The sequence below is a fragment of the Larimichthys crocea genome, chromosome XVII, assembly GCF_000972845.2.
Source record: "Larimichthys crocea isolate SSNF chromosome XVII, L_crocea_2.0, whole genome shotgun sequence".
NCBI classification, from domain to species: Eukaryota; Metazoa; Chordata; class Actinopteri; family Sciaenidae; genus Larimichthys; species Larimichthys crocea.
The window spans coordinates 11,198,330-11,224,917 of record NC_040027.1 but is presented as its reverse complement, the minus strand read 5'-3'; the positions used below and the strand labels follow the sequence as shown (position 1 = coordinate 11,224,917).

Genomic DNA, 26,588 nt, shown 5'->3' with positions numbered 1-26,588 from the left:
TACATATTCTAACACATTCTAACCGGTTTAGAGGGTCCAATCAACTTTGAAATTCAAAAAAACAGGTCACTGCAAACTTATCCTTTTAATTAAAGCTTTGATTTTAAAAGGAGTAATGAGCAATAACTTAAAAACAAAGTTATAATCATTTATATTCATGTTTTCAGCCCCACGCGGAGGAGGAGCCTCTACTATCTTTTTCGGAGCCCCCCCTGCCCACACACACACGAGCCACGGCCCTGGCGTTGCCGTAGCAACGGCCCCGTAGTATTGGCGGGGACGGCTTGTAATTGGTCACATCGGGCTGTCGTTCGTTCCTAATCCTCCCTCTGATTCGTCACATTCACTGTCGCTCTTAAAAGCTGCGACGTGATTGGCTGCCTCTTCACATTCGCGGCCCGCCTCGGGGGTGAATAAGCTGTTGCGGCTTGCAACTTACAAAGTCAGAGAAAAGCGAGGCGGAGGAGGAGGTGTAGGAGGAGGTGGAGGAGGTGTAGCTGTATCATAATGCGATAAACTGAAGCTGTGTCGCCTTGAAGGAGTAAAAAGTTTTCAGTCTACCGCTGGCTGACTCACGGAGCTTTAAGTTTACGTGGATTTTTTACAAAGTTGGGAAAAGATGTAGCTACTTTTTTTTTAAGCCGTTTTTTTTTTGGCCGTTACTTCACGATGGAGGAACGTGCGACAAGGCAAGTTTAGCTAACTGCCGTTACGCTGTCTGTCCGAGTCCTGGCAGTTCTGTTTTGAATACAGGGTTTATAAATATATTGACATTTCTCTCCGTCTTCACAGAGACTTGGAGATGTCAGACGGCGCCTCGGACGACGACATGCCCTTAACGTTACCCACAGAGGGCGGCCACGGCGGGAGCATCCGCAAGGTGAGACACCTACACTCACTCTTTACACACACATGCACACACACATATACACACTAAAGGTGTGTGGTAACTCTTACAGTGTTGTCCCTAATTGCCAATATGAGCTTTGAGATCCTCACTCTGCTGTGACAGTATTGTGTAAAACATTGCAAACTAATAAAAATATCACAAAACCACCTTTTATTTCTGATATACTCACTGTGTATACTGTAAATACTGTCATATAGCCATACACATACTTATATTTACTGTGCCATATTGCCACACGGATGTCTTTTTAGCTTGTATATATTTCTGTTTTATATTTTTAACATCTTTTACTTATATTTTATACGTCATGTTTATGCTGTTTGCACAGCATGTCCTGTACATATAGCAGCTTTGACAATAAAGTTGACTTGACTTAAAAACTAGAGCCCAACCAATATATTGTTGGCCTGTCACAGATTTATTATATCAGCATATATGTTATCCAATATGTGTCGATGTTAACCTTTTTTTTTCCATATATGATGCTCATTAATCTCTGCAAAGTTAATCCAGGTGAACTGCGATTGACGACGCTGCGTCAAGCAGCAACAGATCTCAGCAACTGGATTTGTGCGTTAAATTAGTCTATGTGTTCAAGAATTTTGAACTTAAATATTCTTTTGATACAGTTTAAAGTTGTAATTTGTTGGGAAAGTAGAACTTGAATAGTCATATCGGTGCAAAATTGATACAGGATCTACATAGGAAAGGTTTATTTTTATGATTTCAGCTGTAATCAGTGAATCTTCCCTTTCTAAAATTTGAGATATCAGCCTCTCAGTTAGTTGCATTAATAGGAGAAGGTGTTTCACTATTAATACAACTCATTTATGATGTAAGATGTGCAGCTCTGGGTTATCCCGTCTCAGTACTGGACAGTTTTAGTGAAAACACACTCCTTAGCTGCATCTCACCTCCCGACCACACACACAGTTTAGATTGCCTGATTGGCTCTCTTCCCAACTCATCCCTCCCTGAAAGTTTTCAGTTTTTCATCAAGTCTTCATCATTTAAATTTCTGTTTAGTCGACTACGAAATGAGTCAACAGGAACATCTTTAGTTTCTGGATTGAATGAGGAAAACATAGATGGAGAAAATCAATCATTACAGACATGGTGCCCTTCAGCAAGTCACAGTTTAACGTGTTTTTGTCGGTGTGCTCGGAGAAAGTCACCTGGACATCGAAGGCTTTTAGACTTTTATCTGCACAGACCGATGTCGAGCAGCCTCCGTCCTACTGCCCCACTGATGGTGGAGCAGAGGTGGGAGCTCGGCCAAAAGTCTAATCCACACAGGCACTCTGAGGATTACTCGACGTGCGCATGCTAAACAAACACCTTAACTGGGTGAGAGGGAATGAGGAAGATAAAGAGAGGAAGAGTGTGAGAAAATGAGAAACCGTACAAGAAGAGCCACAAGGATAAGGGAAGGGAGTACACAGTGTGTTTACAGTACAGCTGCTCCATTTGTCATCTTACCGTACATCTGTTTTGAGTCCGAGACAGTGATGAATTGTATGATAGATTGTTAAATGTCTGCTCACTGAAACCAGCAATCATCAGAGGGGGATCTGCTCTGGTGATGTCCGCTGAGGTGAGATTAAAGAGGCCTTTAAATCTGCACACAGATCCACAGCGCTGACATTTGATCAGATCGTTTTTCTCTTAAACACATAAGGAGAAGGTTCTCCTCCCGCTGTACCATGCCAGGTTATGACCATGTTTAGCATCCCCAAAGCCCTTCTCCCACATTTTGGATATACCCTTTGACACACCCATCATCTCTGGCATGCTCTTTTATCCCATGTAGACTTTCTGTCCCAGCTGTACTGTACTTCACTGCCATAAATAAGCTCCAGCAATAAAACGCTTCAGTTTACTGATAAAGGTAAAGTTGAGACGAAGGCCATGTGAAATCTACCGGGAAGGCCCAACTTTGGGCATAAAAGATTCACTCTCATTTATCATGCCATGATTATGTACTGTGTGTTTGTCGGCAAATAAGCAATCTCCACATCAGCCGGTAAGATGATGGGAAGCAGGAGATGGGTTTCATCTGGGACATTTGTCTTTTTGGATGTCCTACCCAGGCCGGTTGGATGACCCAAAAAGAGAAATATCATTGTCATGATACATTGATACTATTTTTTTTTTTTTTTTTTAATGGAATGAAGGTTGTTTTACATTTGACGAGACCAGGTAATTCTCCAAACCGTCACAGTATCTTTCTAAGCGTCTCTACTCGCTGCTGTCTCAGATAATTTGATCTTCTCCTAATTGTTGCTCTACGCTGTCTCTAATTTCACTCTGCATATTAGCCCTGGGCTGAGACTTGACCCATAAGGCAACTCACACACACATTGTTAATACAAGCCCAGGGCCATTCGCACTGCACTCCCACTAACCCTGGGTTAAATGCCGGAACATGCAACTAATAGGGATGCACCGAAATGAAAATTCTTGGCCGAAACCGAAAACCAAAAATGAGGAAACCAAGGCCGAAAACCGAAACACCGAACGAAATGATTATGTCAATTATTAGAACCATTGCATTCATTGCTATGACTGTGTACTAACCTCACAAAAGTCAAGGCATTGCAATTCAAAGTATAAATCAATTAGTATGTAGTATGAAAGTATGAAAATATTTATTTAGCACTGACATTACAACAATGCACAATATAAATTAAAATTCAAAACAAAATGTTTAACTTGACCTATAACTGACTGAAAGATTCTAAAATTAACTGTTTACTTAGCCCTGTTTCACACATTTTAGCCCAGTATTTAGTCGATTCTTAGGGGATAACACAGCAAACTCAGGGCTAACCCAGCTCTAGAACAAGGCCAGCCAGTTCTAGGCTACAACCTGACTTGGCCCATAGTGGTTAGCCCACTTTTGATTGTGCCAGAAAGCTGTCCTGTCCTGGTCCTAACAGCTCCCTGAGCCTGGGGCTAAGAAGGTTGGGCAATCTGTGAACATTTTTTCAACAAGCCACTGTCAGCCCAGAAATCCCCACTGTCTGCATTTCACCGCAGGTTTGTCTCTGCCTCCGAGTTTCCACTGAAAGAAGTGTAAACGAACAAAATAAACTCAAAATATCCTTCGAATTCATATTCGTCACTTCTTTTGCCTTCTCTGTTTCTTCATGTCTCTGCAGGGGTGTGATCCTTTGGCACAGACTCAGCGCAGTAAACTGCAGCACCGGCGAGCTCGCATCAACCAGCAGATCAACAAGGAGATGCGCATGAGAGCCGGAGCGGAAAACCTCTTCAGGTGAGGCGCTGGGTGGTGGGGGTCCGTTTATCTTAGTGTTATTGTTGTTTCATCTGTTGACAATAAGACGCATCACTGAACCAGTATCACCTGATTATTTAAAAGAAGTGAAATGTTGATGCTGATAATGAGTGAACGTTTGCAACCGTGTCGGCATGTGTTTCTTACTCGTGTGTAAAAGTGGAATTGGAGACACAACTCAAGGGTAACGGTTGTGTTTTGTGACGTGTTTTCCTGTTTTATCGGTTGTTTCACGTAGTGAGGTGGACTCTTTGTTCATGCCAATGGTTTTGATTGGAAACCTTCTCCTCGATCAGCATTTCCTCTCTGAGAACGTCGTGGTAAATGCTGTGCTGGTCTCCTCTGTGTCAGTTGCTCTTTGTTAGCCCGTTGGCTCTGTCACATTTGTGTTGGTGTCCTGTGATGGGAAAAGGTCAGAGATCACGCTCCTCTCCAAAAACACACACACACACACACACACACACACACCAGCACCACCCAGTTTTATGGCTCTGTTTGTGTTCAATGTGTGAACACCCATTCATTTGTCTGTCTGCATGTGTTTGTTTTCTCTCTCTCTAACCCTTCACCCCTTTCTTCCTATCAATATTTTTGTTTTTGTACTCATACAAAATGATAATTGGACGCTGCATACAAGGCTAATCCCCCAAATGAACTGCGCTGACTTTGTGTTTCATGCAGCACGTGAGGGTTTTATTGGTGAAGGAATGAGTCAAATAAAAAAAGACACGGCGGCAGAACATCAAAGTTTTCTCTCTGAGAACATTAGCGTCATCTTTATCCTCTCCAGCTTCTCTCCATCTCTTTGCCTTCTCCCTCTTTCTCTCTCCTTAACTGTTTCTCAGGCTCTGCTCGATTTTACAACAAAGGAAAACTTACATTTAATATATTTGCATATATTTAGTCTACACATTTGTGGGTTCGTGGGTAGTTCACCATGAATAGCCCTCTGTGCAACACTCTCTGAAAACATACTTGCAGCGAACTTGCTGCTGTCATAAAGATTCAACTTGGGAGTAGAAGGAGGAGGAGGAGGAGCCACTTCATTAAAGCAAGGAGCTACTTTCTGCCTCCTTAGCGGTGCCATGTCAGAATCTAATTAGATCAACACAAAAAACTGTGTTTTTAATTAAAAGACAACCTCACCAGTCTGCCAGGACTTGTTTGGCTACAACTAATTAGGCTTCACAAAGATCTTTTTTTTTTCAGGGATAGATGATTGATGGATAGCAGAGGTACTACTTATAATTATTTTTTATTGTGTTATACTTTTAAATGATACATTTCCAGAGTCCAGGGTGACTTGAAAATAGCTCTTTTGCCTGAGTACTGACCCAAAGTCCAAAGATGTTCAGTTATCAAGGATATAAAACTAGAGCTGACATCGACAGAGAATGAATTAACAGCTTTTTTTAAAAAGATTTATCATTTCTCAAGCAAAACATTCAAACATTACCTCATTTTAACTTCTTAAATGTGACGATTTACCATTTTCTTTGTTTTCTTTCATGTTTTGGATAAAAAGTAATGATCAAAAGTTATTATCTTGAGCAAACAGTGATAGGCATTCATTTTTACAGATGAAATGATTCATTGAGAAAATATTTGAATAAAAATAAGCCCTATGTAAACAGAAGAGAGGCAAATACTGAATATTTTGCATTTTTATTTGATCAATGAATGTCAGTTTATATTGATTGATCATCTCAGCTCTGATCGGCAGATTGGACAAATTCTTTAACAAGTAGTGATCGTCTCTTTCTGTCCAACTCCATTTTTGACTGGTTTCAGGCTGTTATCCTAAAAGGTGATGACTCAGTTTAGGGGAAATAAAACAAGAGCTCCTGCCCTTTCTATTGGGATGATGGGTCACAGAGACAAAGAGGACCCCCCCACGGCCTGCCGGCCTGTAATCAGCCGGCTTTGTGTCCGCCTCCTGTCCTGTTCCCATGCAGAGATTCCCAACAGAGCCCTGGCAAGCTCATCCCCCACTTATTTGTCTGACACAGTCAGACGTTTTTTTTTTTGTTTTTTTTTGTCTGTCCTCTTTTCCAGTCAACTGAAATAGTCCACACACACACAAAGTGTCTCACTTTCGTTTTCACTCACTCTGAAACTGTGTGGAACTGCGTCGTGGTACAAGCGGGGTGAGGAGTCGAGGGTTAAGATGCTAATTACAGATGAAAGAGGGGCTGTAACTCGTCAGGATTTGTGATTGGCTGATGAAGACGTCATGGCGTGTTTCTCTGCGGGAGTTCAACCCAGGGGCAAAATGTAATCCTGGTCTTCATGTCAGCGAGTTCGGTTATTGGAAAAATATCATAAGTGACTGAAAAAACAAAACAAGTAGTTTCAGACTTTTGTGTCTTTGAATCAGTGCATGAGAAGAAAGAGTTGTTTTTATCTATAAAGCTGCTTTACGGTGTGCGTGCAAGTGAGTGAAGGGGATATTTGGCAGCCCATTTAAAGCTGACTAATCAGATTGCCCTCGGCCTGATCCTAGGTGTACAGTAGAGGCGTGTGTGTGTGTGTGTGTGAGTGAGACAGATAAAGAGAGAAGTGAAGGTAACGTGGTCTAACGAGACAGATTAACATTATTTACAGGAGCTCAAAGGTGAGCTCTCGGTTTGAGCCGAGTTTGGTCACGCGTTAAAGAATCACACTGGTTGAGCTGTGTGACATGAACAAAACCTCACACTCTCATGAAGGTACATTCATATGCAAGTAATGATACATGTCCTAATGTAGAACATCACTCTCCTCCAAATAAATGTTTTTTTATTGATCATGTCTATGTATTTATATCTTTCTCATTGCTTTCATGTAATTCATTGCGTCTTTGGTGTACCTCTGCACTGTTTTGTGGGTCAATTGCAGCTGTGTGAAGCACTATTGCCAAAGTCAAATGTCTCCTTGGGGCCAATAAAGTATATGTTATCTTATCTTAAATAGTTTATATTAAATGAGCACATGGGAAAGCATATTTCTTATTATAGTTTACACGTACAACTTGTGAGTCTGGAGTTTGCTTTGAGCACTCATCAGGACTTTTGTGGTTCACATCCGTAGACTGTCTCTGCAGAGATGGTTAAAGAGGTTAGTGGTGTTTAAGCAGCATAATTTGGAACGTAACGTCACATTTTTCTGATCTGTGTTGGACTTTTCATACCAAAACCACGTCCGTGCGACAGAAGTAGTAGCCTCTTTCTTAGGTACAAGCTCCTCATCTTGTCTTGGCTGGTTGGAGACGTTCTCCTGTTCAGAGTTACGCCATTCTGTTACGTTCACTCTCCTCCATGCCTCGCCTGCTGCTTGCATCCATGACATGCTGCCGCACAACGATATATATCATCATCTCAGCCCTGTCCACCGGTCACTGACTTGTCATGACAAAAGCAAAAGTTTCAACTAAAACATGAAAAATACTTTTTATTGGAATTCATTATGTGTAATTATATTTACTGTACACAGATCTTCAGCCTTAAATCTATTCAGTTACAAAATTCAAACATCTTGATTCGGTTTTAGAAGAACCTGTTTACTCTGCAAGAAACCATGTTTTTTTTTTTTTGGGCGAGTCTTGCTTTGGCTGCCAGTTTTTTTATTTTTTTTGGCAATTGACGTGAGCATCTGTGTTGATGTTGATCAGTTAAACACTCTGACAAATGGAAAAATACTCTGTTGGCAAGAAGTGAATTTAAACAAGAATGATTAATAGAAGTCTTAATGCTGAAAGTTGTCAGGCCCAATGCTTCATTTCAGGCATAGAGCAGTTTTAAATTCATATAATAATTCATTACATTGTTCACTTTTCAGACTCACAAATCTTCTCTTGCTGTAATTTCTGGAAGTGTAAGCAGTGGAGCGACAGCGGCTGAGAATAAACAAAAGTTATTGATGTTGTCAGTGATCTAACATCATTAAACTATACACTGGATAAATCCAAAAGATTCATTCTACAATAAAAAAGACAGTTAAAGGTGGATGGCAGGATGCTGCCAAGCGTCCACCGTGCATGAGCGGGGCGGTGAAACTAATTTAAAGGACCAGTTTGTCCACAGGTGACATGTTGTCTCATGTCAGGTGAGACACAAGGGACTTTTGCGTGAAACACGAGGTCTTAAGATGCAGATTTATGAACACAGTTGACAGGAAGCGCGACAGGTCTGGCATTCTGATTTTAAAAGAACAAAGGTCTTCTGATCAAGATGTTGGATAAGTGAACATCGCACTCATCATCAGCACTTGCAGCGTGTCTGCACAGAGGGTGAAGTGTTGACAGCTTACGTCTGCACCCGATGAAGATGATGATGCATCTAATGACTCATTTGGCACCGAGACTTTAATCTTTCTTCCAGATAAAACAGAGACTCAAGTCTCCAAAGTGATGCATTCATGTGCACGAATATATCTTGTGATTTCAGCTCACTCTTCTTGCCGGCATCAACTTAAATCTGTCCCATCACACATGTTGCCATTTTGTCTATTCCCTGTTTTTGGACACACACATTTAATTTGAATGATGACATAATTTGGGGGGATTTCCTGGGCCACATTTCCAACTAAGTATATATCATCAGCTGCCACGACAACCCAGTGATGCCTCAGATTTCCAGGAACATTGTGTGCTGTTGACCCCAGACCCCCACTGCAGTGTGAGCTGGCTTTACTCAGCGCTGAAAGACCCTCCCCCTGTGATTGTAGGAGGAGTGGCATGAATGAACAGAGAGGGTGTAGAGAGGAATAGCTGCATAAATTAAACACAGGCTTTTTGTTCTAGTAAAGACGACTGCTTGGTGTGTTAACAGTGTCATGAATTTACACCTTTTTTATCTTTTATGCTAAGTGATAAATCATCTATGTTGAGACAGAGACCCACTATGGAAATGTCAGATTTGTTGTGTCTTGGGGATCAGTAACATGAGCAAGAAAACAGACGAAGGAGAGAGATGAAGAACTCGTTATTATACTTTAAAAAAGCATCAAAACATTGAAATATTTCATTGATACTCAGTGTTACCGGAAAAAATGTCATCAGTTCTCAAAACATGCATCGTATCGCTTTTTTTGACAACTTTGCTGACAGCCAAACGTCAGTCTACATGCAGCAACACAACACAGCCGCCAGCTAATATCACTGACTAGTCCACCAACAAGAAGGCCAGCTCGGCGTCTGTCTTTCAGCCTTGTATTTCACCAAGCTCTCGCCAACGACTAAAAGTCCCAGATTTATCGTCTTAGCTTCCTCCGTCAACGTCCCCTTCACTCTCTTCGACATTACCTATGTCTGTAGAAGCTGATAAGACCAGTTACATTGCTTCCCGGGCCTGAAAACCTCCTCCCGACAGTCCAAAGCTCCTGTGCTGCCACCAGTGTTAACACTAACACTCGCAGCAGCAGTTTACTTTACTGTCCATCAGAACACTCACAGAGAGTTGAGGCGGAGCAGCCGGAGGACATCAGAGGAAAAGCGGAAAACATATTTTCTGTTAAAATCTGATTCAGTTTGAACAAAATAAGTGAAATAGTTGGCGTCACCTCATTCCAAGTCAGTGTAGCATCACGTGATCGTGAAACTGTTTAAGATAGAAAAGGATTCGCCTTTTCGAAGTTGCCATGTTGACTTGGAATAATGGCAGACTAATTTTCTGTTCTCCTGTTCTGTCGGTGTAAATGAAGTATGAGACCTGACGTGTGTGTGTGTGTGTGTTTTTATTTGTGCAGGGCAACGACCAACAACAAGGTGAAGGAGACGGTAGCTCTGGAGCTCAGCTTTGTCAACTCCAACCTGCAGCTGCTCAAAGAGGAGCTGGAGGAGCTCAACAGCAACATGGAGGTCTACCAGACAGACAGGTACACACACACACACACACACACACACACACACACACACACACAACCATGGCCCATTCATTGTTTGTTCTGTGAATTCCAGGTCACGCTCATTAGTTTAATGAGAATTATAATTGGTGAAAACAAGCATCTGTTTCATTTTTGCATTCACACCGTGCACTGTGTGTTTGCGCTTGTGTACTTGTTGTTCATGTGTTAGACCTTGAGAATGAATGAGGACGTTTCTGGTGGTTCTCCGTTCCTCAAAGGGCTGTGTAGGGGTTTAAGACTTTGTGTAGGTTAGAGTTAGGTTTCAGTTAAGGTTATAGGGTAAGAGGCAAGGGAATTACATCACGGGCGGTCCTTTACAAGTCCTGAAAGACAAATGTGTGTGTGTGTGTGTGTGTGCAGTCCTTCACAGCCAGAGGATTTTTCCCTCTGCAGCCTCGGGTCATGGGAGGGATAAATCCCCTGATTAGAGTGTCATTAATGACCCTGTGGCGTGTGTGTGTGTGTTTATGCTGAGTGTGAATGGGACGGGGTGACTGTGGGGGGGTGTCGTGCCGTAAGGGTTAATACTTGGCTTTAGCTTTGCTTATTAGCAGGATGAACCTGCTGGGTTTGAAGACAAGCAGATGGCAGCGCTGACATGGCTGTCACTGTGTGTGTGTGTGTACTTGTTGGTGTGTACGTAGTGTAACCTGAACTATTACACACACACACACACGCTATTTATTTCTTTTCACAGTGAGGCCATCAACGTTCCCATGATCCCACTCGGATTAAAAGAAACCAAAGAGGTGGACTTCACAGTGTCAATCCAGGTGAAATTAGCACCCGTCTGATCATATTTAAGCCCTTTGATTTATCTCATTCAGTGAATTTGAAGAGCTGTGTTTCACCTTTGACGACAGTTTTAAACTGAATCTAACATCCATCAGTTGGACTGCTTTATTTATTTTAATAACTTCTGACTGAATTCAGCTCACATCCAAAAATATCTGTAATGGATTTCTTGCATTTTAACTCAGATTTATCCTTTAAAAATAACTTAAATATGCGTCAAAGCTACATTTTCCAACTAACAAACATGCTGACATATAAACTAGTTTGAAAACGGCAATGATTTAGTGATTTTAAACAAAGATTTGTAGCCCAATAGTTAATATTTTACTTGGGTGAAGTCTGATCAAACAAACAAAAAACAAACATATTTTCCTAATTTGACATCTGTTTTGTTTTATTCATTTGTTGTCAGACAAGAACAGTTTTGAGAAACAGGTTTATTATGTGACTGTCTGTCTCCTCTCACAGGACTTCATCTGTGAGCACTATGGAGAGGACTGCTCTCTCTACGACAAGGAGATCAAGGAGCTTATGGAGCTCAGACAGGTTAATAAACACGCTCATACTAACCTTGATCTAGTTCAGTATTAAATCTGTTTTTCATTCAGGGGGTCACAGAAGATCACGGTGTACCTCCGAGACAGGAAAAAGCATATCTGTCTGTGTATTTATGTGTGTCGTTGTTGTTTGATCCAGGCCATGCGTACACCCAGTCGTAACCAGGCCGGCCTGGAGCTACTGATGGAGTACTACAACCAGATGTATTACCTGGACCAGCGCTTCTTCCCCTTACACAGGAACCTCGGCGTGCACTTCCACTGGTAACACTGTAAAATGTTTTTGAATCCTGTATTTAAAGTACGGAGGACTGGCTGTAGTTTTATTATATAGTTATTCAGCTGGATTTTGTGAATTTGGACCGGACCAACCAGCTCTGTGATTGGTCTGCTTGAAATCGTCCATGCTTTGCCAGGCCTGCGCTGCAGCCAGCTTTACTTTGTGCTTGTTTTAGATTTGTCCTCAGCAGGTGACACACATGACCTGTTGAATTGAGGTCATCTCTGTATTTGGAAAAAAAAATGCAGTGTAATGTCTGTGGATATGAGCCACGAGTGGACAGCTCTGAGTACGTCAGTTCACACCTGCATTACAATACATCTCCACATTTGTCTCGAGTGACCGCTTGTGATCTGATCTGAAGATGCAAAACTACAAATATGTATTTAAATGTGACCCAGGCCACCTCGGCAAGTGGTTTAAAAGATCCGACCGCAGTGCATCTTAATGGTCATTCACACTTGTGTATTTAGAGATGTCCACTTGTGAAATGTCTCTTTGTACCAGCTGTAACTGTAACAGATGTGAACACTGATTATGATTTAATTTCAAATCTGATGTGAGTGCAAAGATAATAGAAAACTGTGTGTATATGCACTGTACAGTAAAAAATGAATTGATTGATGGAACAGTTAATGCCTCCTGTTTGTGTCACTCAGCGAGCTGATGCCTTCTCGTCTCTCTCCCACAGGTACGACTCTCTGACAGGCGTCCCGTCGTGTCAGCGTACGTTGGCCTTCGAGAAAGGAAGTGTGTTGTTCAACATCGGTGCTCTGTACACACAGATCGGAGCACGGCAGGACCGCTCGACAACGGCTGGCATAGACAAAGCTATTGATGCTTTTCAGAGAGCTGCAGGTACTGAAACAACACATGCGTACCTGAACGCTCCACAAGCCTCCACAGTGAGTCTGTTCACCTTATCTGCCAAAATACAGTTAACTTTGTTTTTTTTGTGTTTAGGTGCATTTAATTACCTTAAGGACAATTTCTCCAACGCTCCGAGTCTGGACATGAGCGGTCCGTCGCTCTGCATGCTGGTACGACTGATGGTCGCCCAGGTCCAGGAGTGTGTGTTTGAACGTGTCACACTCACCACACAGGACACACACTTGACTTCCCAGCTGCGCCTGGCACAAGAGGCTGCACGGGTGAGTGAACACGGCTCTGGTTGCGCATTTGCTGCTGATACACCGTGACTCTCATGCTGTGCGTGCATGTCTCCTGTAGGTGTCAGACGTCTACTTGTTAGTGCAGCAGACCATGGCGCAGCCTCTCATGAAGGACTACGTGCCGTTTTCTTGGGCGTCCATGGTTCAGGTCAAATCTGAACACTTCCGCGCCCTCTCACACTACTATGCTGCTGTTGCACTCTGTGACCACACGTGTAAGTCACACCAAGCAACTCACACTGTTGAGCAACTGATTCCTCAGCTAAATTCAGTAGTTTTATTGTTAATGGTCTGTTTGCACATTAGAAAATGCATCGTAAATCAAAGTATACTGTATCAACATTAACGTGAAATGTCCTGTTTTGTAGTGTCCACTGAGGAGGAGGAGGAGGAGGAGGAGGAGGAGGGTGATGAAGAAACAGAGAAGGCTTTCCTCCACTTCTACATCAACGTTCCTGCGGGGCCACCGCTCAGCCAGGTTCTACGAGATCCTGAAAAGAGAAGAAAGCTTGGTGAGTTTAATTTGCAGAAGGAATATGTTTATATTTAGTCTAAATACACAGCAGTGGAGAGAGACCAGGCAGCTGCTGAGAGAATCAGTGACACTTCTTTGAAAGTCAACTTTATGCGCAGGTAAAGCTCACCTGCGGCGTGCGGTAATCAGACATGAGGAGGCCATGCGTGTCCACAGTCTGTGTAAGATCCTGAGGAAGATGGACATCCTGCAGGACGTGCTGTCTCTCACACACAAACGCTCTTTGGACAAGTACTCCGAGCTGGACAGAGAGGACGACTTCGATGAAACTGCAGAGGCTCCAGAGATCCAGTGTAAACATCTGCATCAAGTCAAATTAATAACAGGATCCTGTGGTTAAATGACAGTTAAGTGATTGTGGTGTCTTCTGTCGTCAGCTCAAACCCACCAGAAACCTGACATCACTCCACCCAACTTCTCCACAGTCCAAGTTACTGATATCTTCCAAAGACTGGTAAGACGTGTTCATTAACAGATATCCACTAACAAACTGCAGCTCTGACTGCTTCTTGAGTTGAAGATGGCTCTTCTCTGTGCTGCAGGGGCCTCTGTCAGTGTTTTGTGCACGTGCTCGCTGGGGTCCTACACGTGTGATCTGCCTGCAGAGGAGAGAGGGTGGACTGGGTCTCACACTCAGAGGAGACTCCCCCGTCCTGGTGGCTGGGGTGGTGCCGGGAGGCTGCGCAGCGGTAAGACACTCCGCTGACTCTTTGTGCGTCACTTACAGCAGGAGTGCTTAGTAGTGATAAACAAATGATCTTCACTCCTTTCCTCATGTTTGTGCGTCGTACAGGAGGCAGGACTACGAGAGGGAGACTACATCGTAGCCGTGGACGGACAGGACTGTAAATGGGCCAAACATGGCGAGGTGGTCCACATGCTAAAGAGCTGTAGTGACAGAGGAGTGGAGCTCAGCGTGGTCACATTACACTCACATGACACACAGGCAAGTAAGCGTGTGTTTGGGATGTCGGTAGCTGCTGTTTCAATGTCTGCGTGCTTAACTCTGTGTGTGTGTTGGTAGGTGGAGAGGAGGGCCATTATGCTGTCCCACTGCAGCGATAAAGAAAACACTCGACAGCGTCTGCTGGGTGGAGCTAAAGGCCAGAGCTCCGCCTCTCTGTTGAACTGGAACAGGAAGAAGAAGAGGGAAGGCGGCGGGGTCACCAAGAGACTAGGAAGCACTTTCAGTTTGTCGTTTGGAAGCATCCGAGACACCGAGTCCATGTACTGAGGCAGGACTGCAGAGGAACCACTCAGGGAATCACAGCAGTGGGACACGTGGTACGATTAGGAGTGCATCCAGACCGTCAGGATGCTGCTGCAGAGAAAAGAGCACACATACAAGCAGAACATCTTGTAGCTTGTTGCTAAATTTAACATTTCAAGAGTGAAGAGGGAGGATCTTGCTGCCATGATCATTTTCAGAGTCGGCCCATGTTGCCTCAGAGGATACACTGTACTGCCTTGGAGTCGAGAGCCGCGCTCAGACTACAGGAGTTTTGGGCAGATTCACCTCAGACCCACCTCTCCTGATAATCTGAGAACAAATCTGGTCCAGGACCTTTGGTCAGTACCAACGTTCGGACCAGATTATCTGATGGTAATTTCAAACATGTTTGATATTTAGGATCAGTACTTTCCAAGCGGGACCACGAAATCCGATGAAAGAGGCAAGTCTACTAGGAGACGGAGCAGCTGACGTGTTGCCAAGCAACGGTAAACATCCTTTAGTTAGCACACAACTGTTGATAAAACAGTTCAAATCTCAGAGGAGAGATAACCTGTGACGATCGCGTCTCATCCTGACTTGTTTTGCCTTCTGCTTATTTTTAAGTTTGTTTACATGAGAAGGTCGTGCGTGTTAATGTTGACGATGATGATGATGATGATGATCTTGTAGTGTGTCCATGTCTGAGATTGGAAGTAGTCTGAGCCGGGTTTAAAGGTTTAAAAATAAGGAAAATCTCTGAAATCTTTGGAAAGGCCCAAATTGGTGTGAATACAGCTCTGGTAATTAGCCTAGATTGGCGCAAACTAAAACCAAGACATGTTTGAAGTCTTCATCCTCGGTATGTTACACCACCAGCTCCTGATTTAAAAGTAGTTTAGCTCACAGACTATCCCACTGTTGCTCCTGCTTTGATCTGTGTACAATGACACAGCTAAAAAATAAATAAAAGCGGTGATTCACCTCGGGATCTTCTCAACTGAAGACTCAGATCATCGACTTTAAGGGGGGCAGCCCTGGAATGAACAGGAAGAACTGGAGTTACTGGTGAGTTCTGAGTTTATTCTGGCTGCCGCACAAACGCGTCATATTCTAGTCAGCTAAACAGCTAATGTTTGTACAGATGGTACGCTGGCTGTTTGGATCAAATTAGTCTGACTCACAGGAAGTAGGCTGTTGGTATAAACCTGCCATTTGCTGACTGTTTCAGTCTGCATCCCCTGTCGTCCAACATTATTTTGCAAGGGCACCATCACTGCATCCTCAGCTTAGCACTGTCCAAGACAATTGTACAAACAAGTTAGTGTTTTTTTTTTTCCCCTAAATTCGAGTCGGGCCATTCTCTAGTGCTGACAGAGCATTAAAACCAAGTGTGGAGATCTGCGATGTGAGACCAGGGTCAGATAAACAGACTGCACAGAAAGTACAGCAGTCGAATTTGTGCACGCGAAGAACGGATTTGCTTTCTGTCCAAACACAAGTCTTAAAACCAGAATGCCTGGTTCTGCTTACCGATGATATAGAGCAGCATGTTTTTTAATGCACATCAGCTGGACTTCTCTGTGAGACGCCACAGACGGTTAAAGAATATATCACAGCAAACACGAGACCAAATTATGACTTGAACCACGACTAACAGTAAGTCTGGAGTTAAGGATTCACACATTCACAGCATCTCTTTTGCTTTTAACGCAGACAGTCTTAATTGAGTCTTTTTAAAAACCTGAAATCTGCTTTGTCAAAATATTTGTCCACCTTTATCGACGAAGGTTAAGACACACCGGGCGTCGCGTGACGCAAACACGCCTGTTTGCTTTTATTCTTTGTAAGAGCAGAGATGTTGGATTACTGAAAGCTCTATTATACAATACGTAACTGAGAAGGCAGAGCAGAATTAACAAGCAGGCGCCGTTTCTCTCGTGTCTTACGTGGTTCTCTGAGGTTACAGTCTCCTGTTTAACCGCTGAAGTGCTCCACAAACCACCTTAAACTGTTTGATTTGAACTGTACTTCACTAAGAAGTACAATGTATTATTCATCCTCGGATCAGTGTTCTTGGAGAAATATCTTTGTCGTTTTTAGATGATTTAAAAGCACTTCAGAGGGTTTGTTTGTAGTCTATTTGAAATGCACTGTGAAGATTGAAAAGGACAAATCTCTTAATGTAGCTGTGACGTGATGTTACAATGATGAACACGAAAGGCTGTGTGTGTGTTTTGTATTGTTTTATCTATCTACCATGTTCTGTACGGTTTCTGAGGACATGAACGCCACTGCACTGTATGTTACAGTCAGCCAATATTAGGAGCAGTAGATGACGATGTTAGTGGAGGAAAAAAATGTTTCTTGTGATTAACATTGTTTGGACTTTTTGTAAGATTTTGATACAATTTTTAGAATTGTGAGAATTTTAGCACATTGTTGTTCGGTCCAGCTAAAAATGAATGAGTGTTGTTGTTTCGTCTGTGTGATGTTTGTGCCACGGTGGTTTATAGTTACGAGTACGGGAAGCCAGAGGGGACAAACACAAAGATTTCTCATGTTTTCACATGATTGTGTTATTGTTTCATGTAAAACACAAAAACAGTGTTGACAATTGATCGCAAAATATCTTTTTATTCTCTTAATCGTACAATTAATTTCAAGGAAACAACTTTATGTTGTGATCACAACTGATGCCCTCTCTGCAGCTCTGTGTGTGTGTGGTGAGTAAATGTCATTTTCTTTCTGTGTTTGAATATCTGATCATCCCTTAATGACTGCATTCAGGGGTTTGCACAGTATTTTTTTCATGTTTAAATAGAATTAAAGTGAACAATGAACTGTTATCAGCTTTGTCTGTTTAAATGTTCTTGACTCTGCCTTTTTACTTAGTTACAGTAGTAGTAGTTGGCTGATATATTTTTGTAAAAGAAAAATTAAACATGGTTTATTCATAGTGACAAATCGACATCTAACATTTCAAAATTTTTAATATTTCAGCATGAAAGAAGTCAGACTTTGATTTGAGCTTGTGCAGATGATTTATTAAACGTCTCGGGTTTTCAGGGAGAGCTCCTGGGCTACAAAGTCTAATACAGAGAGTAGGATACATTTATTCATGATACCGCATTATTCTCCTGTGGTCACAGCTTTATGCACGAAGAAAAGATGTGTGGCAGACGTTACAGTCCTTAGACAGCGTTCATGAGAAGCTACAGATGCTCCATTTCAATACTTTTGTCCAAAACACTTCACGAGGTTTGAAGAACAGGTGCCTCCCAGTGGAAAGTGCTGAGCAGAAAGGAGCATGTATGAAACTAAAAGTTCCAGCTTCAGTCCATCTCTTAGTTCCCTTGCGATCCTCCGGGGGTGACGGCCGCCCCCAAGCCGCTCTGTTCCAGCTCGGCTATCACTGACATGTGTTTGAACTCTGCAGGGTGGTGGTTAAATGCCTCGACCAATCGGTACGTCTCCTGCCTCTGCGTGCCGTAGAACAGCTGAACCTGATTGGCCAAACACTGAGCCTGGTGGACGGTCTGTGTGTAAGAGGGAGGGACAGACGGTTTAACATACAGCCAAACTGTAATCTATCCAGAAATCATGAGAAATGATCAATACAGCTACATCCAGGTGACTCCACACAGGTAAAGGGCTTACTATGAACTTGGGGTCCATCTCTGCAGTCATGAGGACCACGCCCTTGTCCTCCTTCAGCTCTGGGTAGTGGTAAAGGATCAGCTGACTGGGAGCGTTCTCGCCCATCGTCTGGACAAAAAAAAACAGAGTTACCGCCTCCAGATAACCGGAGCTTCATGCTGAGAAGAAGAAAATGATGAAAGTTCCTGATAATCCTGAAATATCAGCAGATTTAGGAGCTGCTGATTTTAAAACTTGGGACATTTCAGGACATTGAGTCAGCCATAAACCTGGAACTGTATATTTAGAATGATGAACCATGAGGCAACTCTCTAATAATAATGATAATAATTCTTAATTTGTCTAAGTTTTGAACAATTTCCGACCTTTTAGAAGTGTCTGAACCTTCAGTTTGATCTCTACTACATTATTCTACACTTAGAAATATAAAATTCGACGCACCAACTTCCAAATATTGATGCCCCTATCAGGTTTTCGACCACTTGCACCGCATGACACCCACAGTGTCAAACTTTCTCAAGCAGCGTGTGAAGTGGTTTACCTGGACGTTGATGAGGGAGGTGAAGTGGAGCTCGTGTCTGGACCACTGACCCAGGAAGAACTCATAACCCTCCTTCTGAGGCAAAGCGTAGAGGAACTGAGGGAGGAGGAAACCACAGAGGTGCTTCGTGATTAGGTTATTCATAACATTCTCTGTTTTTGGTTTCAATGACAGACTGGTGGTGTTTGTACTCCGGTTCGGCTGCTGTAGTTAGTGATCGTACCATCTGGCAGGACTGCGATCTGTTGAAAATCAACTCGTAGATCGGAGCCTGCAGGAGGAACAAAGGCAGGTTGTTAGATCATCGCTGAACACGTGCCAATGTGAACATCACTGACAGATCTATGAGCGTGTTTGTTCGTCTATTTACAAGCTTCATTGTGCAATTAGAAAAACACGGAGGAGGGAAAACTTTATTTTGAGAGAGAGGATCAATAAAGGTACGTCTCATCTTTCAGAGGCTTCACTTTTAAAGCCAGGTGAAGTTTCTGAAATATAGGAGAGATATTTTTGAAACTTGACCTCACTGTGTGAAACGACCTATTGTGACCTCCGGGACGATCACAGCCTCGTGACAGTTTACAACCACAAACTAGAGACAGAGCCATCACTGAGCGTTAACTAAAGAAAACAGGAGCAAAAAACCATAACACGAGTTATCCTTCAAGACAAGAACCTAATTATGAACGTGAGGAGATATGAAATGACTGAATGATATATGAACTGTTGAGACTGTGTGCTGCATCAGCAGCTTCTCTGGTGTTAAACTCACCGGGATGGCGGCGCTGACTGTGTCCTTGTTCGAATAATATTTCATCCAAAGCTGAGAGAAGAAAACAAAAAGTTGTTTCAACAGCAGCAGCAGGAAACGACACATGAACGACACAGACACAGACCACGGACTCACCTCTGAGATCTCCTCCCCCGTCTTGTCCTTGATCAGCTCCATGTTGAGGATGGAGCCCAGCGTCTGAAGGACAACACGTTACATGTTTCAAAGCCGGGTCGTGCCGAGGCTTTTGTAATTATTTCACAGCTCCGCTCGTCTCACCTTGTTCTTTGTGAAACCCCCCGATGCTCCGTCAGCAGCCATCTGGTCCCTTTTCTCCAACTACAAAGCGAGACATCACGTTCAGACAAGGTCTCAACTACTGAGGACATTTCAACGCGCTCTGTGACCAGTTTAAGATTTTAAAAAGTCGTTATCATCGGGGTCTGATACTCCACCTCCTGCTCCATGAGCCTGACGAACTCCGCCTGCTTCGAGTGTCCGAGCACTTCATTCTTGGCCTCGTGCCGCTTCTCCAGTCGGGTTTTGTACTCCTGTGGTTTGGTGCTGAAATACAAGACGACAAAGACGAATGAGCGACTTTCAAAAAAAAAGGACAAATCTCCTCTCACTCAAGTCAACCTGCTCGAGCTGGTGCCTTCAGAAGAGACCACAGCCGGAGAAGTTTTGCATGTTTCACCTCATGAACTACAAGTTCAGTTTCAAGAACAATTTCTAATTTATTGACATTTGTTTCAAGAGACCACCAGAGTCTGCTAGTTATATTATTCAGTGACTCGTTTAACTGTAATATCTGTCAAAATATAATCACAATGTAATATTTTACTAAAGTTTGGAGCTTTTTATTTTGGTGCAACAGAAGCAACTTGTGATTTACGTGTTTTACCATAAATGATGAGAATAACTGCAACGTTTACGTATAATGAAAAACAGTTTACAAAGTAAAATGAGTCATAAATCAGTTCTGTCACTCTTCATGGACTCTGATGAGGTGTGGATGTCAGCGGAGGACACAGCTTTAAATATATAAATTATATTATTGACATGTCAACAAACATCTGCTTCTTTCAGAGTGACCTCTCATGGTGAATGTGTGACATCAGCAGCTGTAAATATTAAAACACAGCTGTAAATATTAAAACACGTGGATAAACAGCTGTGTTTAAGCCTAAATGTCAGAATGAATCGTTAGCTCACCGCACACTGCTGCAAATCTTTCTCAATCTAAAAATGTCAACACGTGTCGACCACAAAACTTTTTAAAATAACTGATTTTTCTATCAGAGATCCGGATATCACATCGGTTGTTGCCAGTAGCCCTGTTAGCTCCACTAGCTGTGTTACCTGTGTTAGCTCTGCTAGCTCCGTTTGCTATTAGCTCTGTTAACTCTGTTAGCCCTGTTAGGTCTGTTAGCTCCATTAACTGTTAGCTCCGTTAACCGTTAACCCTGTTAACTCCTTTAGCTCCGATAGCCTTGTTAGCTCTGTTAGCTGTTAGCTCTGTTAACCCTGTTAGCTCCACTAGCCATGTTAGCTGTGTTAACTCTGTTAGCTGTTAGCCATTAGCTGTGTTAGCTTTGTTAACTGTTAGCTTCGTTAACTCCATTAGCTCTGTTAGCTGTTAACTCTGTTAGCTCCGTTAGCTGTTAGCTTCGTTAGCTCTGTTAGCTTCGTTAGCTGTTAGCTCTGTTAGCTTCGTTAGCTCTGTTAGCTGTTAGCTCCGTTAGCTTCGTTAGCTCTGTTAGCTCTTTTAGCTGTTAGCTCTGTTAGCTGTTAGCTCTGTTAGCCTCGTTAACTCCGTTAGCTGTTAGCTTCGTTAGCTGTTAGCCGTTAGCTCTGTTAGCTGTTAGCTCCGTTAGCTGTTAGCTCTGTTAGCTGTTAACCGTTAGCTCTGTTAGCCGTTAGCTCTGTTAGCCGTTAGCTCTGTTAGCTCCGTTAGCTCTGTTTAGCCGTTAGCTCTGTTTAGCCGTTAGCTCTGTTTAGCCGTTAGCTCTGTTAACTTTGTTAGCTCTGTTAGCTGTTAGCTCCGTTAGCTGTTAGCCGTTAGCTCTGTTAGCTGTTAGCCGTTAGCTCTGTTAGCTGTTAGCCGTTAGCTCTGTTAGCTGTTAACTCCGTTAGCTGTTAGCTCTGTTAGCTGTTAGCTCTGTTAGCCGTTAGCTCTGTTAGCTTCGTTAGCCGTTAGCTCTGTTAGCCGTTAGCTCGCTGACCTGCGCAGCTTCTGGATCTTGTCCTGGTATTTGTTGTAGTACGGGTTCTCCTCCAGCTCCGGCTCTTTCCGCACCGAGAAGGCTCGGAAGTGTGCCGGCAGCAGCCCGGGGATCAGCGGCCTGATGCCGGAGGCTCTGACCGCCAACAGGCCGCGGTACCGGCAGCACATCTGCACCACGGCCGCTGCCATCTTACCGTCGCTCCCCTCCGACATCTATGATGATCCGGCGGGGAACGGTTTTCATACAATGGTTCCGACAACAAATACATTGTTATTACTACACTTAAAAATAACATTATAATACACAAGTAGTGTCACATGATCAATATAAAATATGAGCAATATATATTGTAATTATTGAATTAAGGTAACCATAAATAAACAACATAATATAAAATATGACAAATATATACACAATATGAAATCTGACAGATATATTGTAATTATTATATTTACATAAAACATTGTAATATACAAACTTTATCATATAATTCATGTAAAATGTGACAACATTAAAATCTAAAAATATAATTATCTCAATAAAATTATAAGACTTCTTAAAAGTTTTAATTTAGATATATATAATTTTTACATTTACTTTTATGTTGTTTTATGAAAAAAACTCAGAACAACAAAATTATGCCAGTGGTTTAAAATAATGACAAATCAAAATAAAACTTATATTGTCATGGTAACAGATGATATTTTGAAGGTTTGTGAGGATTCATGTGTTTTGTGATGTGAAATGAAACAACATTTGCAGTTTTTCTGTGAACTTTTACAGTGATGTGAGAGAAACAGATAAACCGTCAACAGCTCATCTTCACTGTAAGCTGTAGTATTAAGATTTCCCTTCATTGGGACCCAAAGCAGGAAAAACAGACTCAGCACACAGAACACACGGTATTTTTTAATATCTACAAAGACATAAAAGGTGAATAAATGAACAGCTCCTAACCTTCCACAGCTGTTGTTGTTGTTGTCCTGACATGCTGACACCACTGGAGGTCACTACATCTCTTCGCAGAGAACAGCCAGTGAATATTTACATGCATGGATTAGTGCTCACTGCTGTCTGAACACTGAGAATCATTGCAGCTCCAAAAAACACAGCTCAGATTGACAAACAAATAAATGAGCAGATAAATACAGTAAACAATCTGCTCCGACTCTCCAGAGTCACTTACTGATGCTCTCATCTTCTCCTCTGTGTGCATAAACCCACACTGTGTGTTTATGCCTCTATGTGTGTGTGTGTGTGTGTGCAGGCTGTAAATTTAATGACGTGTGTTTCCCTGATGACCGTCTGAGTGCTTCTGTGTTTACTTTCCACAGCCAATCATTTTTCAATCAGTAATCAATGCACCGAGCAGCTGGGGGGCTGTTCACTGTCATCTGGGACTCAGCAGATGTTTCATGGTGGCTAACGTGTTTATGTGTAACATACATAAGAAATACATTTAACGCTGCATTCGTGTGATTCTGGTGTCGACGTCTGCTTCAAGCTGTTTTCATGTTTTGGTGCTTATAAGTGTGATGTGTTTCTTTTTGTTCCTGAGTCTCCATCACTACAACCTGATGTGACCTCACAGTGTTTCACTTCAGATTCACTCAGTGTGCATATATATGAGGTATGTTTACAACCATGATGTTTTTTTGCTGGAAATTTGGCATTTTTTGTGCATCTAACAAATATTTTATATTTCACTGCTGTCGCAAACATCTGAAAACACAAATAATTCACCACACCGTGTTTAGATACAGATGCCAGTGGAGGTTTGTTGATTCACTCGTTTTGTTTCTTTTAGCCCAACCAGCGAATAAAGATGAATTGTTTGATTGTTAGTTTGTTACATCCAGGTTACTCTAAATGTGAAATCTAAGCTGATATAACATGGAAATGATGATGTAGATTTTACATTTTTTAATTTTACTGTCTGTCAGTAATTTAAGTTCTTGTAGTCAGGTTTGCTCTGCACTCTCTGGGGTATTTTCACCATGGTGGTACTGAACATTGTGTGTGGTCGTCAGGCTTGTGCCCCTTCTCAAATTAAATGTTTGTGCATAAAAACAATTAAATAATAATTGGACTAAATTCACTGATTTGAAGGAAGGATTCATCCTCTAGGTGTGATGAATATGTGTATAAACTTTCATGGTAATCCATCAAATTTTCTCAACCAAAGTGATGCGATTCAGTTCCAGTTGGACTCTTTTGGCTCTGTCGCCTCTTCAAATGAGCCACTGGTGCTAATTATTGGTCAAGTGTGTGAACACATACAAGGAGTTTGACTCCATTTTTCAAGGAACAAACCTGAACAAATACTTGTAAAAATAAACATTGAATTATAAGAAATATACAAATAGGTGCATATTCAAATATGTACAAAAAACAACCACATACAAGTCAAGTGCTTCTGTAAATGGTAAACAAATACAAATAGTGCAAAGGAGTAAACACTAAATGAATATAATAGATTACTTTATATACATTAAGTGAGTTAGTGAGGTTATTTACATATTAATATGCAATATATAGAGCATGCAGGATTTATATTTGACGATAAAGGATGACTCATGTTTGAAACTATAAATATATAACTTGTAGGTAAGTGGATGTTTTAGTGTTACTGGGTTTTATTGACACTAAATGACTGAATTAACTGTTTGTTCAGTGCTCTGACTAAACTTCTTAAACAGTGGCTGTGAATCTCAGAGTCAATTTTACGTCGCTCGTTCTAATTCTCTGTTGTTATCAATGAATTTACTGATCTGTCTGTCAGGTCTGCAGCTCATCTTCACCGGGAGCAGGATTTCCACACAAATGTGAGAGTCTGTAAAGTAAACTTTCTTTATTTAAGTAAATTTAAAATGATAAAAACATTGTTTTGTAAATTCAGAAAGGAGAATCCACAAACTTATGTCCATAAATAGTTACAATAACAAGCTACAGTCACATTAACAATGCATGAAACCGAATAAACAATGATTATGAGAGAATTTCACTCACATATTCACATATTGTTATTTATGTCATGTGTTCGGCAGACTATAAACATACATCTTCATCCTCTGTGCTGTCAGACACTGACCACTTTCTTTCATTCTTTAATCTGCTCTCTGCTTCTGTTTCTTCTTCTTCTTCCTCCACCTCCTCCTCTCTGCATTCTCTCGCTCTCTTTGTTATGGGGGTCCTGCATGGAGGATGTATATTTTATGTGCGGCTCTGGAGGCTTTTACCATTAATTATAGAGAAACACTAAGCTCTCCATTTGCCGGACAGATGTTATTTTTTACTTAAGGAGAGAAAGGGGACTGTTCCATAATTCAGAGGTAATCCCGCTCACCAGAGAACAAATAAATAAATGAATAAATAAATAAAGCAAAAGCAAAAAAACACAAACATTTGGTACACTGCTCCTGCGTGCTCGGACATGTAACGCAACAGCCGACACACACGCATGCACAGATTTCCTCTGTGTTCAGCCTTTAAGTGCCCTCCACATAATAAATATGGAACAGCTGCTTTATCATTTCATTTTTTATTCAATCGGCGTCTCCCAAAGTATTTCACAAAATCACACACACTCACACAGACACATAATGCAGACTTCTTTTTTTTTTAGCCTCAGAACAATAGATGTGTAAAAAAGCTGAAGTATTTACTACAAAAAAAAAGATGTTGACCAAATACAGATCAGAAATGAACATATTTAAACTTTAAAATCTATAACAGACCCATGTTGTGCAGCTAGGCAGAGCTGAAAGAATTGGTCAAATGATTCTGATGATTAATTGTTATAAAAGTCATTTATCAGTCAGATATACCAAACGTTCTCCAGCTTCTCAAACATGAAGATTTACTGCTTTCAACCAAATTTTCAACTGAAAATATCACCACGATCACATGTGATGGGTATTTTTCAGGACAGAGGACACAGAGGTCACGTCCACGTCATATTTCTGGGATTTGGGGAGAATTTAAAGATGTTTTACATTTTTAGGCTAAAAACTGAATACATTCAAATAATCTTTCAATTTAATTCAGTTTTATTTATATAATCCCAAATAATAACAGAAGTTATCTCAGGACACTTTCCATATAGAGCAGGTCTAGACCGTACTGTTATATAAATATATTTTACAGGGACCCAACAATTCCCACCTGGTGACAGTGGTAAGGAAAGACTTCCAGGCAGAAACCTTGAGGAGATCTTCACCATCATGGTGGCCAGCAATTATTTTAAAAATGTAAACAGCTTAATCAAGACAATAAGCTTTAGTTGTAGCCGATGTTTTAATTTAATTTTAAATCATCACTACAAAATAACTTGAACTGTGAACAAACTCACAACTTTATTTCAAATTCCAAAGTTTCCAAAGAAACCAAATATGTATGTATGTATACGTATGCTGTATGTTGGGTAAATAAAATAATTATTAAAATGACACAGAGCCTCCATGTTTTGACTGTTTCACTACATGTGATGTCCGAGTGGAGAGATTTTTATGATTTTAAAGAAACCTAAAGGAGGGTTATCAGGAAACTCGAGTTTCACAGATGAAAAAATTATAGAGCATATGAGAATATCTGGGATTAAATAATTGTACTGAATCCAGATACTAATATCTCCCTAATACTAATATCATTTTATACTAATTTCACTAAAACCAAAAGACATATTTGGTTTATTCAGAAAGTTTGAGATGATTTATCCTCTCATATTTAAGTATCTTTAAGCTTGGAG

At 41.6% G+C, this 26,588-nt stretch overlaps 2 protein-coding genes across 2 annotated transcripts; one reads left to right on the top strand and one right to left on the bottom strand.

The window, feature by feature from the left end:
* The first annotated feature begins 393 nt into the window (after positions 1 to 393).
* Positions 394 to 17,489, top strand: rhpn1 (rhophilin, Rho GTPase binding protein 1). Its single transcript, XM_019273601.2, has 16 exons — positions 394 to 689; positions 793 to 880; positions 4,072 to 4,187; positions 9,933 to 10,061; positions 10,789 to 10,864; positions 11,355 to 11,432; positions 11,583 to 11,707; positions 12,415 to 12,581; positions 12,687 to 12,874; positions 12,954 to 13,110; positions 13,264 to 13,407; positions 13,529 to 13,723; positions 13,808 to 13,884; positions 13,973 to 14,119; positions 14,224 to 14,376; positions 14,455 to 17,489. Exons 1-16 carry the CDS (start codon positions 670 to 672, stop codon positions 14,662 to 14,664), a joined length of 2,070 nt encoding a protein of 689 aa, XP_019129146.2. The 5' UTR covers positions 394 to 669; the 3' UTR covers positions 14,665 to 17,489.
* Positions 17,490 to 17,660: 171 nt separating this feature from the next.
* Positions 17,661 to 22,076, bottom strand: atpaf1 (ATP synthase mitochondrial F1 complex assembly factor 1). Its single transcript, XM_019273602.2, has 9 exons — positions 21,839 to 22,076; positions 20,069 to 20,177; positions 19,893 to 19,952; positions 19,749 to 19,811; positions 19,614 to 19,664; positions 19,065 to 19,112; positions 18,842 to 18,937; positions 18,301 to 18,408; positions 17,661 to 18,179 (listed from the first exon to the last, which is right to left on the bottom strand). The coding sequence occupies exons 1-9, from the start codon at positions 22,051 to 22,053 to the stop codon at positions 17,988 to 17,990; spliced, it is 942 nt and encodes a 313-aa protein (XP_019129147.1). The 5' UTR covers positions 22,054 to 22,076; the 3' UTR covers positions 17,661 to 17,987.
* Positions 22,077 to 26,588: the final 4,512 nt, after the last annotated feature.

What these genes read in the sequence shown, in the direction of transcription:
- rhpn1 (XM_019273601.2), top strand. Translation starts at nt 670, where the DNA reads ATGGAGGAACGTGCGACAAG. An exon ending in AGAGGCTCCAGAGATCCAGT is followed by an intron (nt 13,724 to 13,807) that starts GTAAACATCTGC and finishes TTCTGTCGTCAG; the next exon opens with CTCAAACCCACCAGAAACCT. An exon ending in CTGATATCTTCCAAAGACTG is followed by an intron (nt 13,885 to 13,972) that starts GTAAGACGTGTT and finishes TCTGTGCTGCAG; the next exon opens with GGGCCTCTGTCAGTGTTTTG.
- atpaf1 (XM_019273602.2), bottom strand. Translation starts at nt 22,053, where the DNA reads ATGTCGGAGGGGAGCGACGGTAAGATGGCAGCGGCCGTGGTGCAGATG. An exon ending in CCTCCCTCATCAACGTCCAG is followed by an intron (nt 18,409 to 18,841) that starts GTAAACCACTTC and finishes TTTTTTGTCCAG; the next exon opens with ACGATGGGCGAGAACGCTCC. An exon ending in AGATGGACCCCAAGTTCATA is followed by an intron (nt 18,180 to 18,300) that starts GTAAGCCCTTTA and finishes TCTTACACACAG; the next exon opens with ACCGTCCACCAGGCTCAGTG.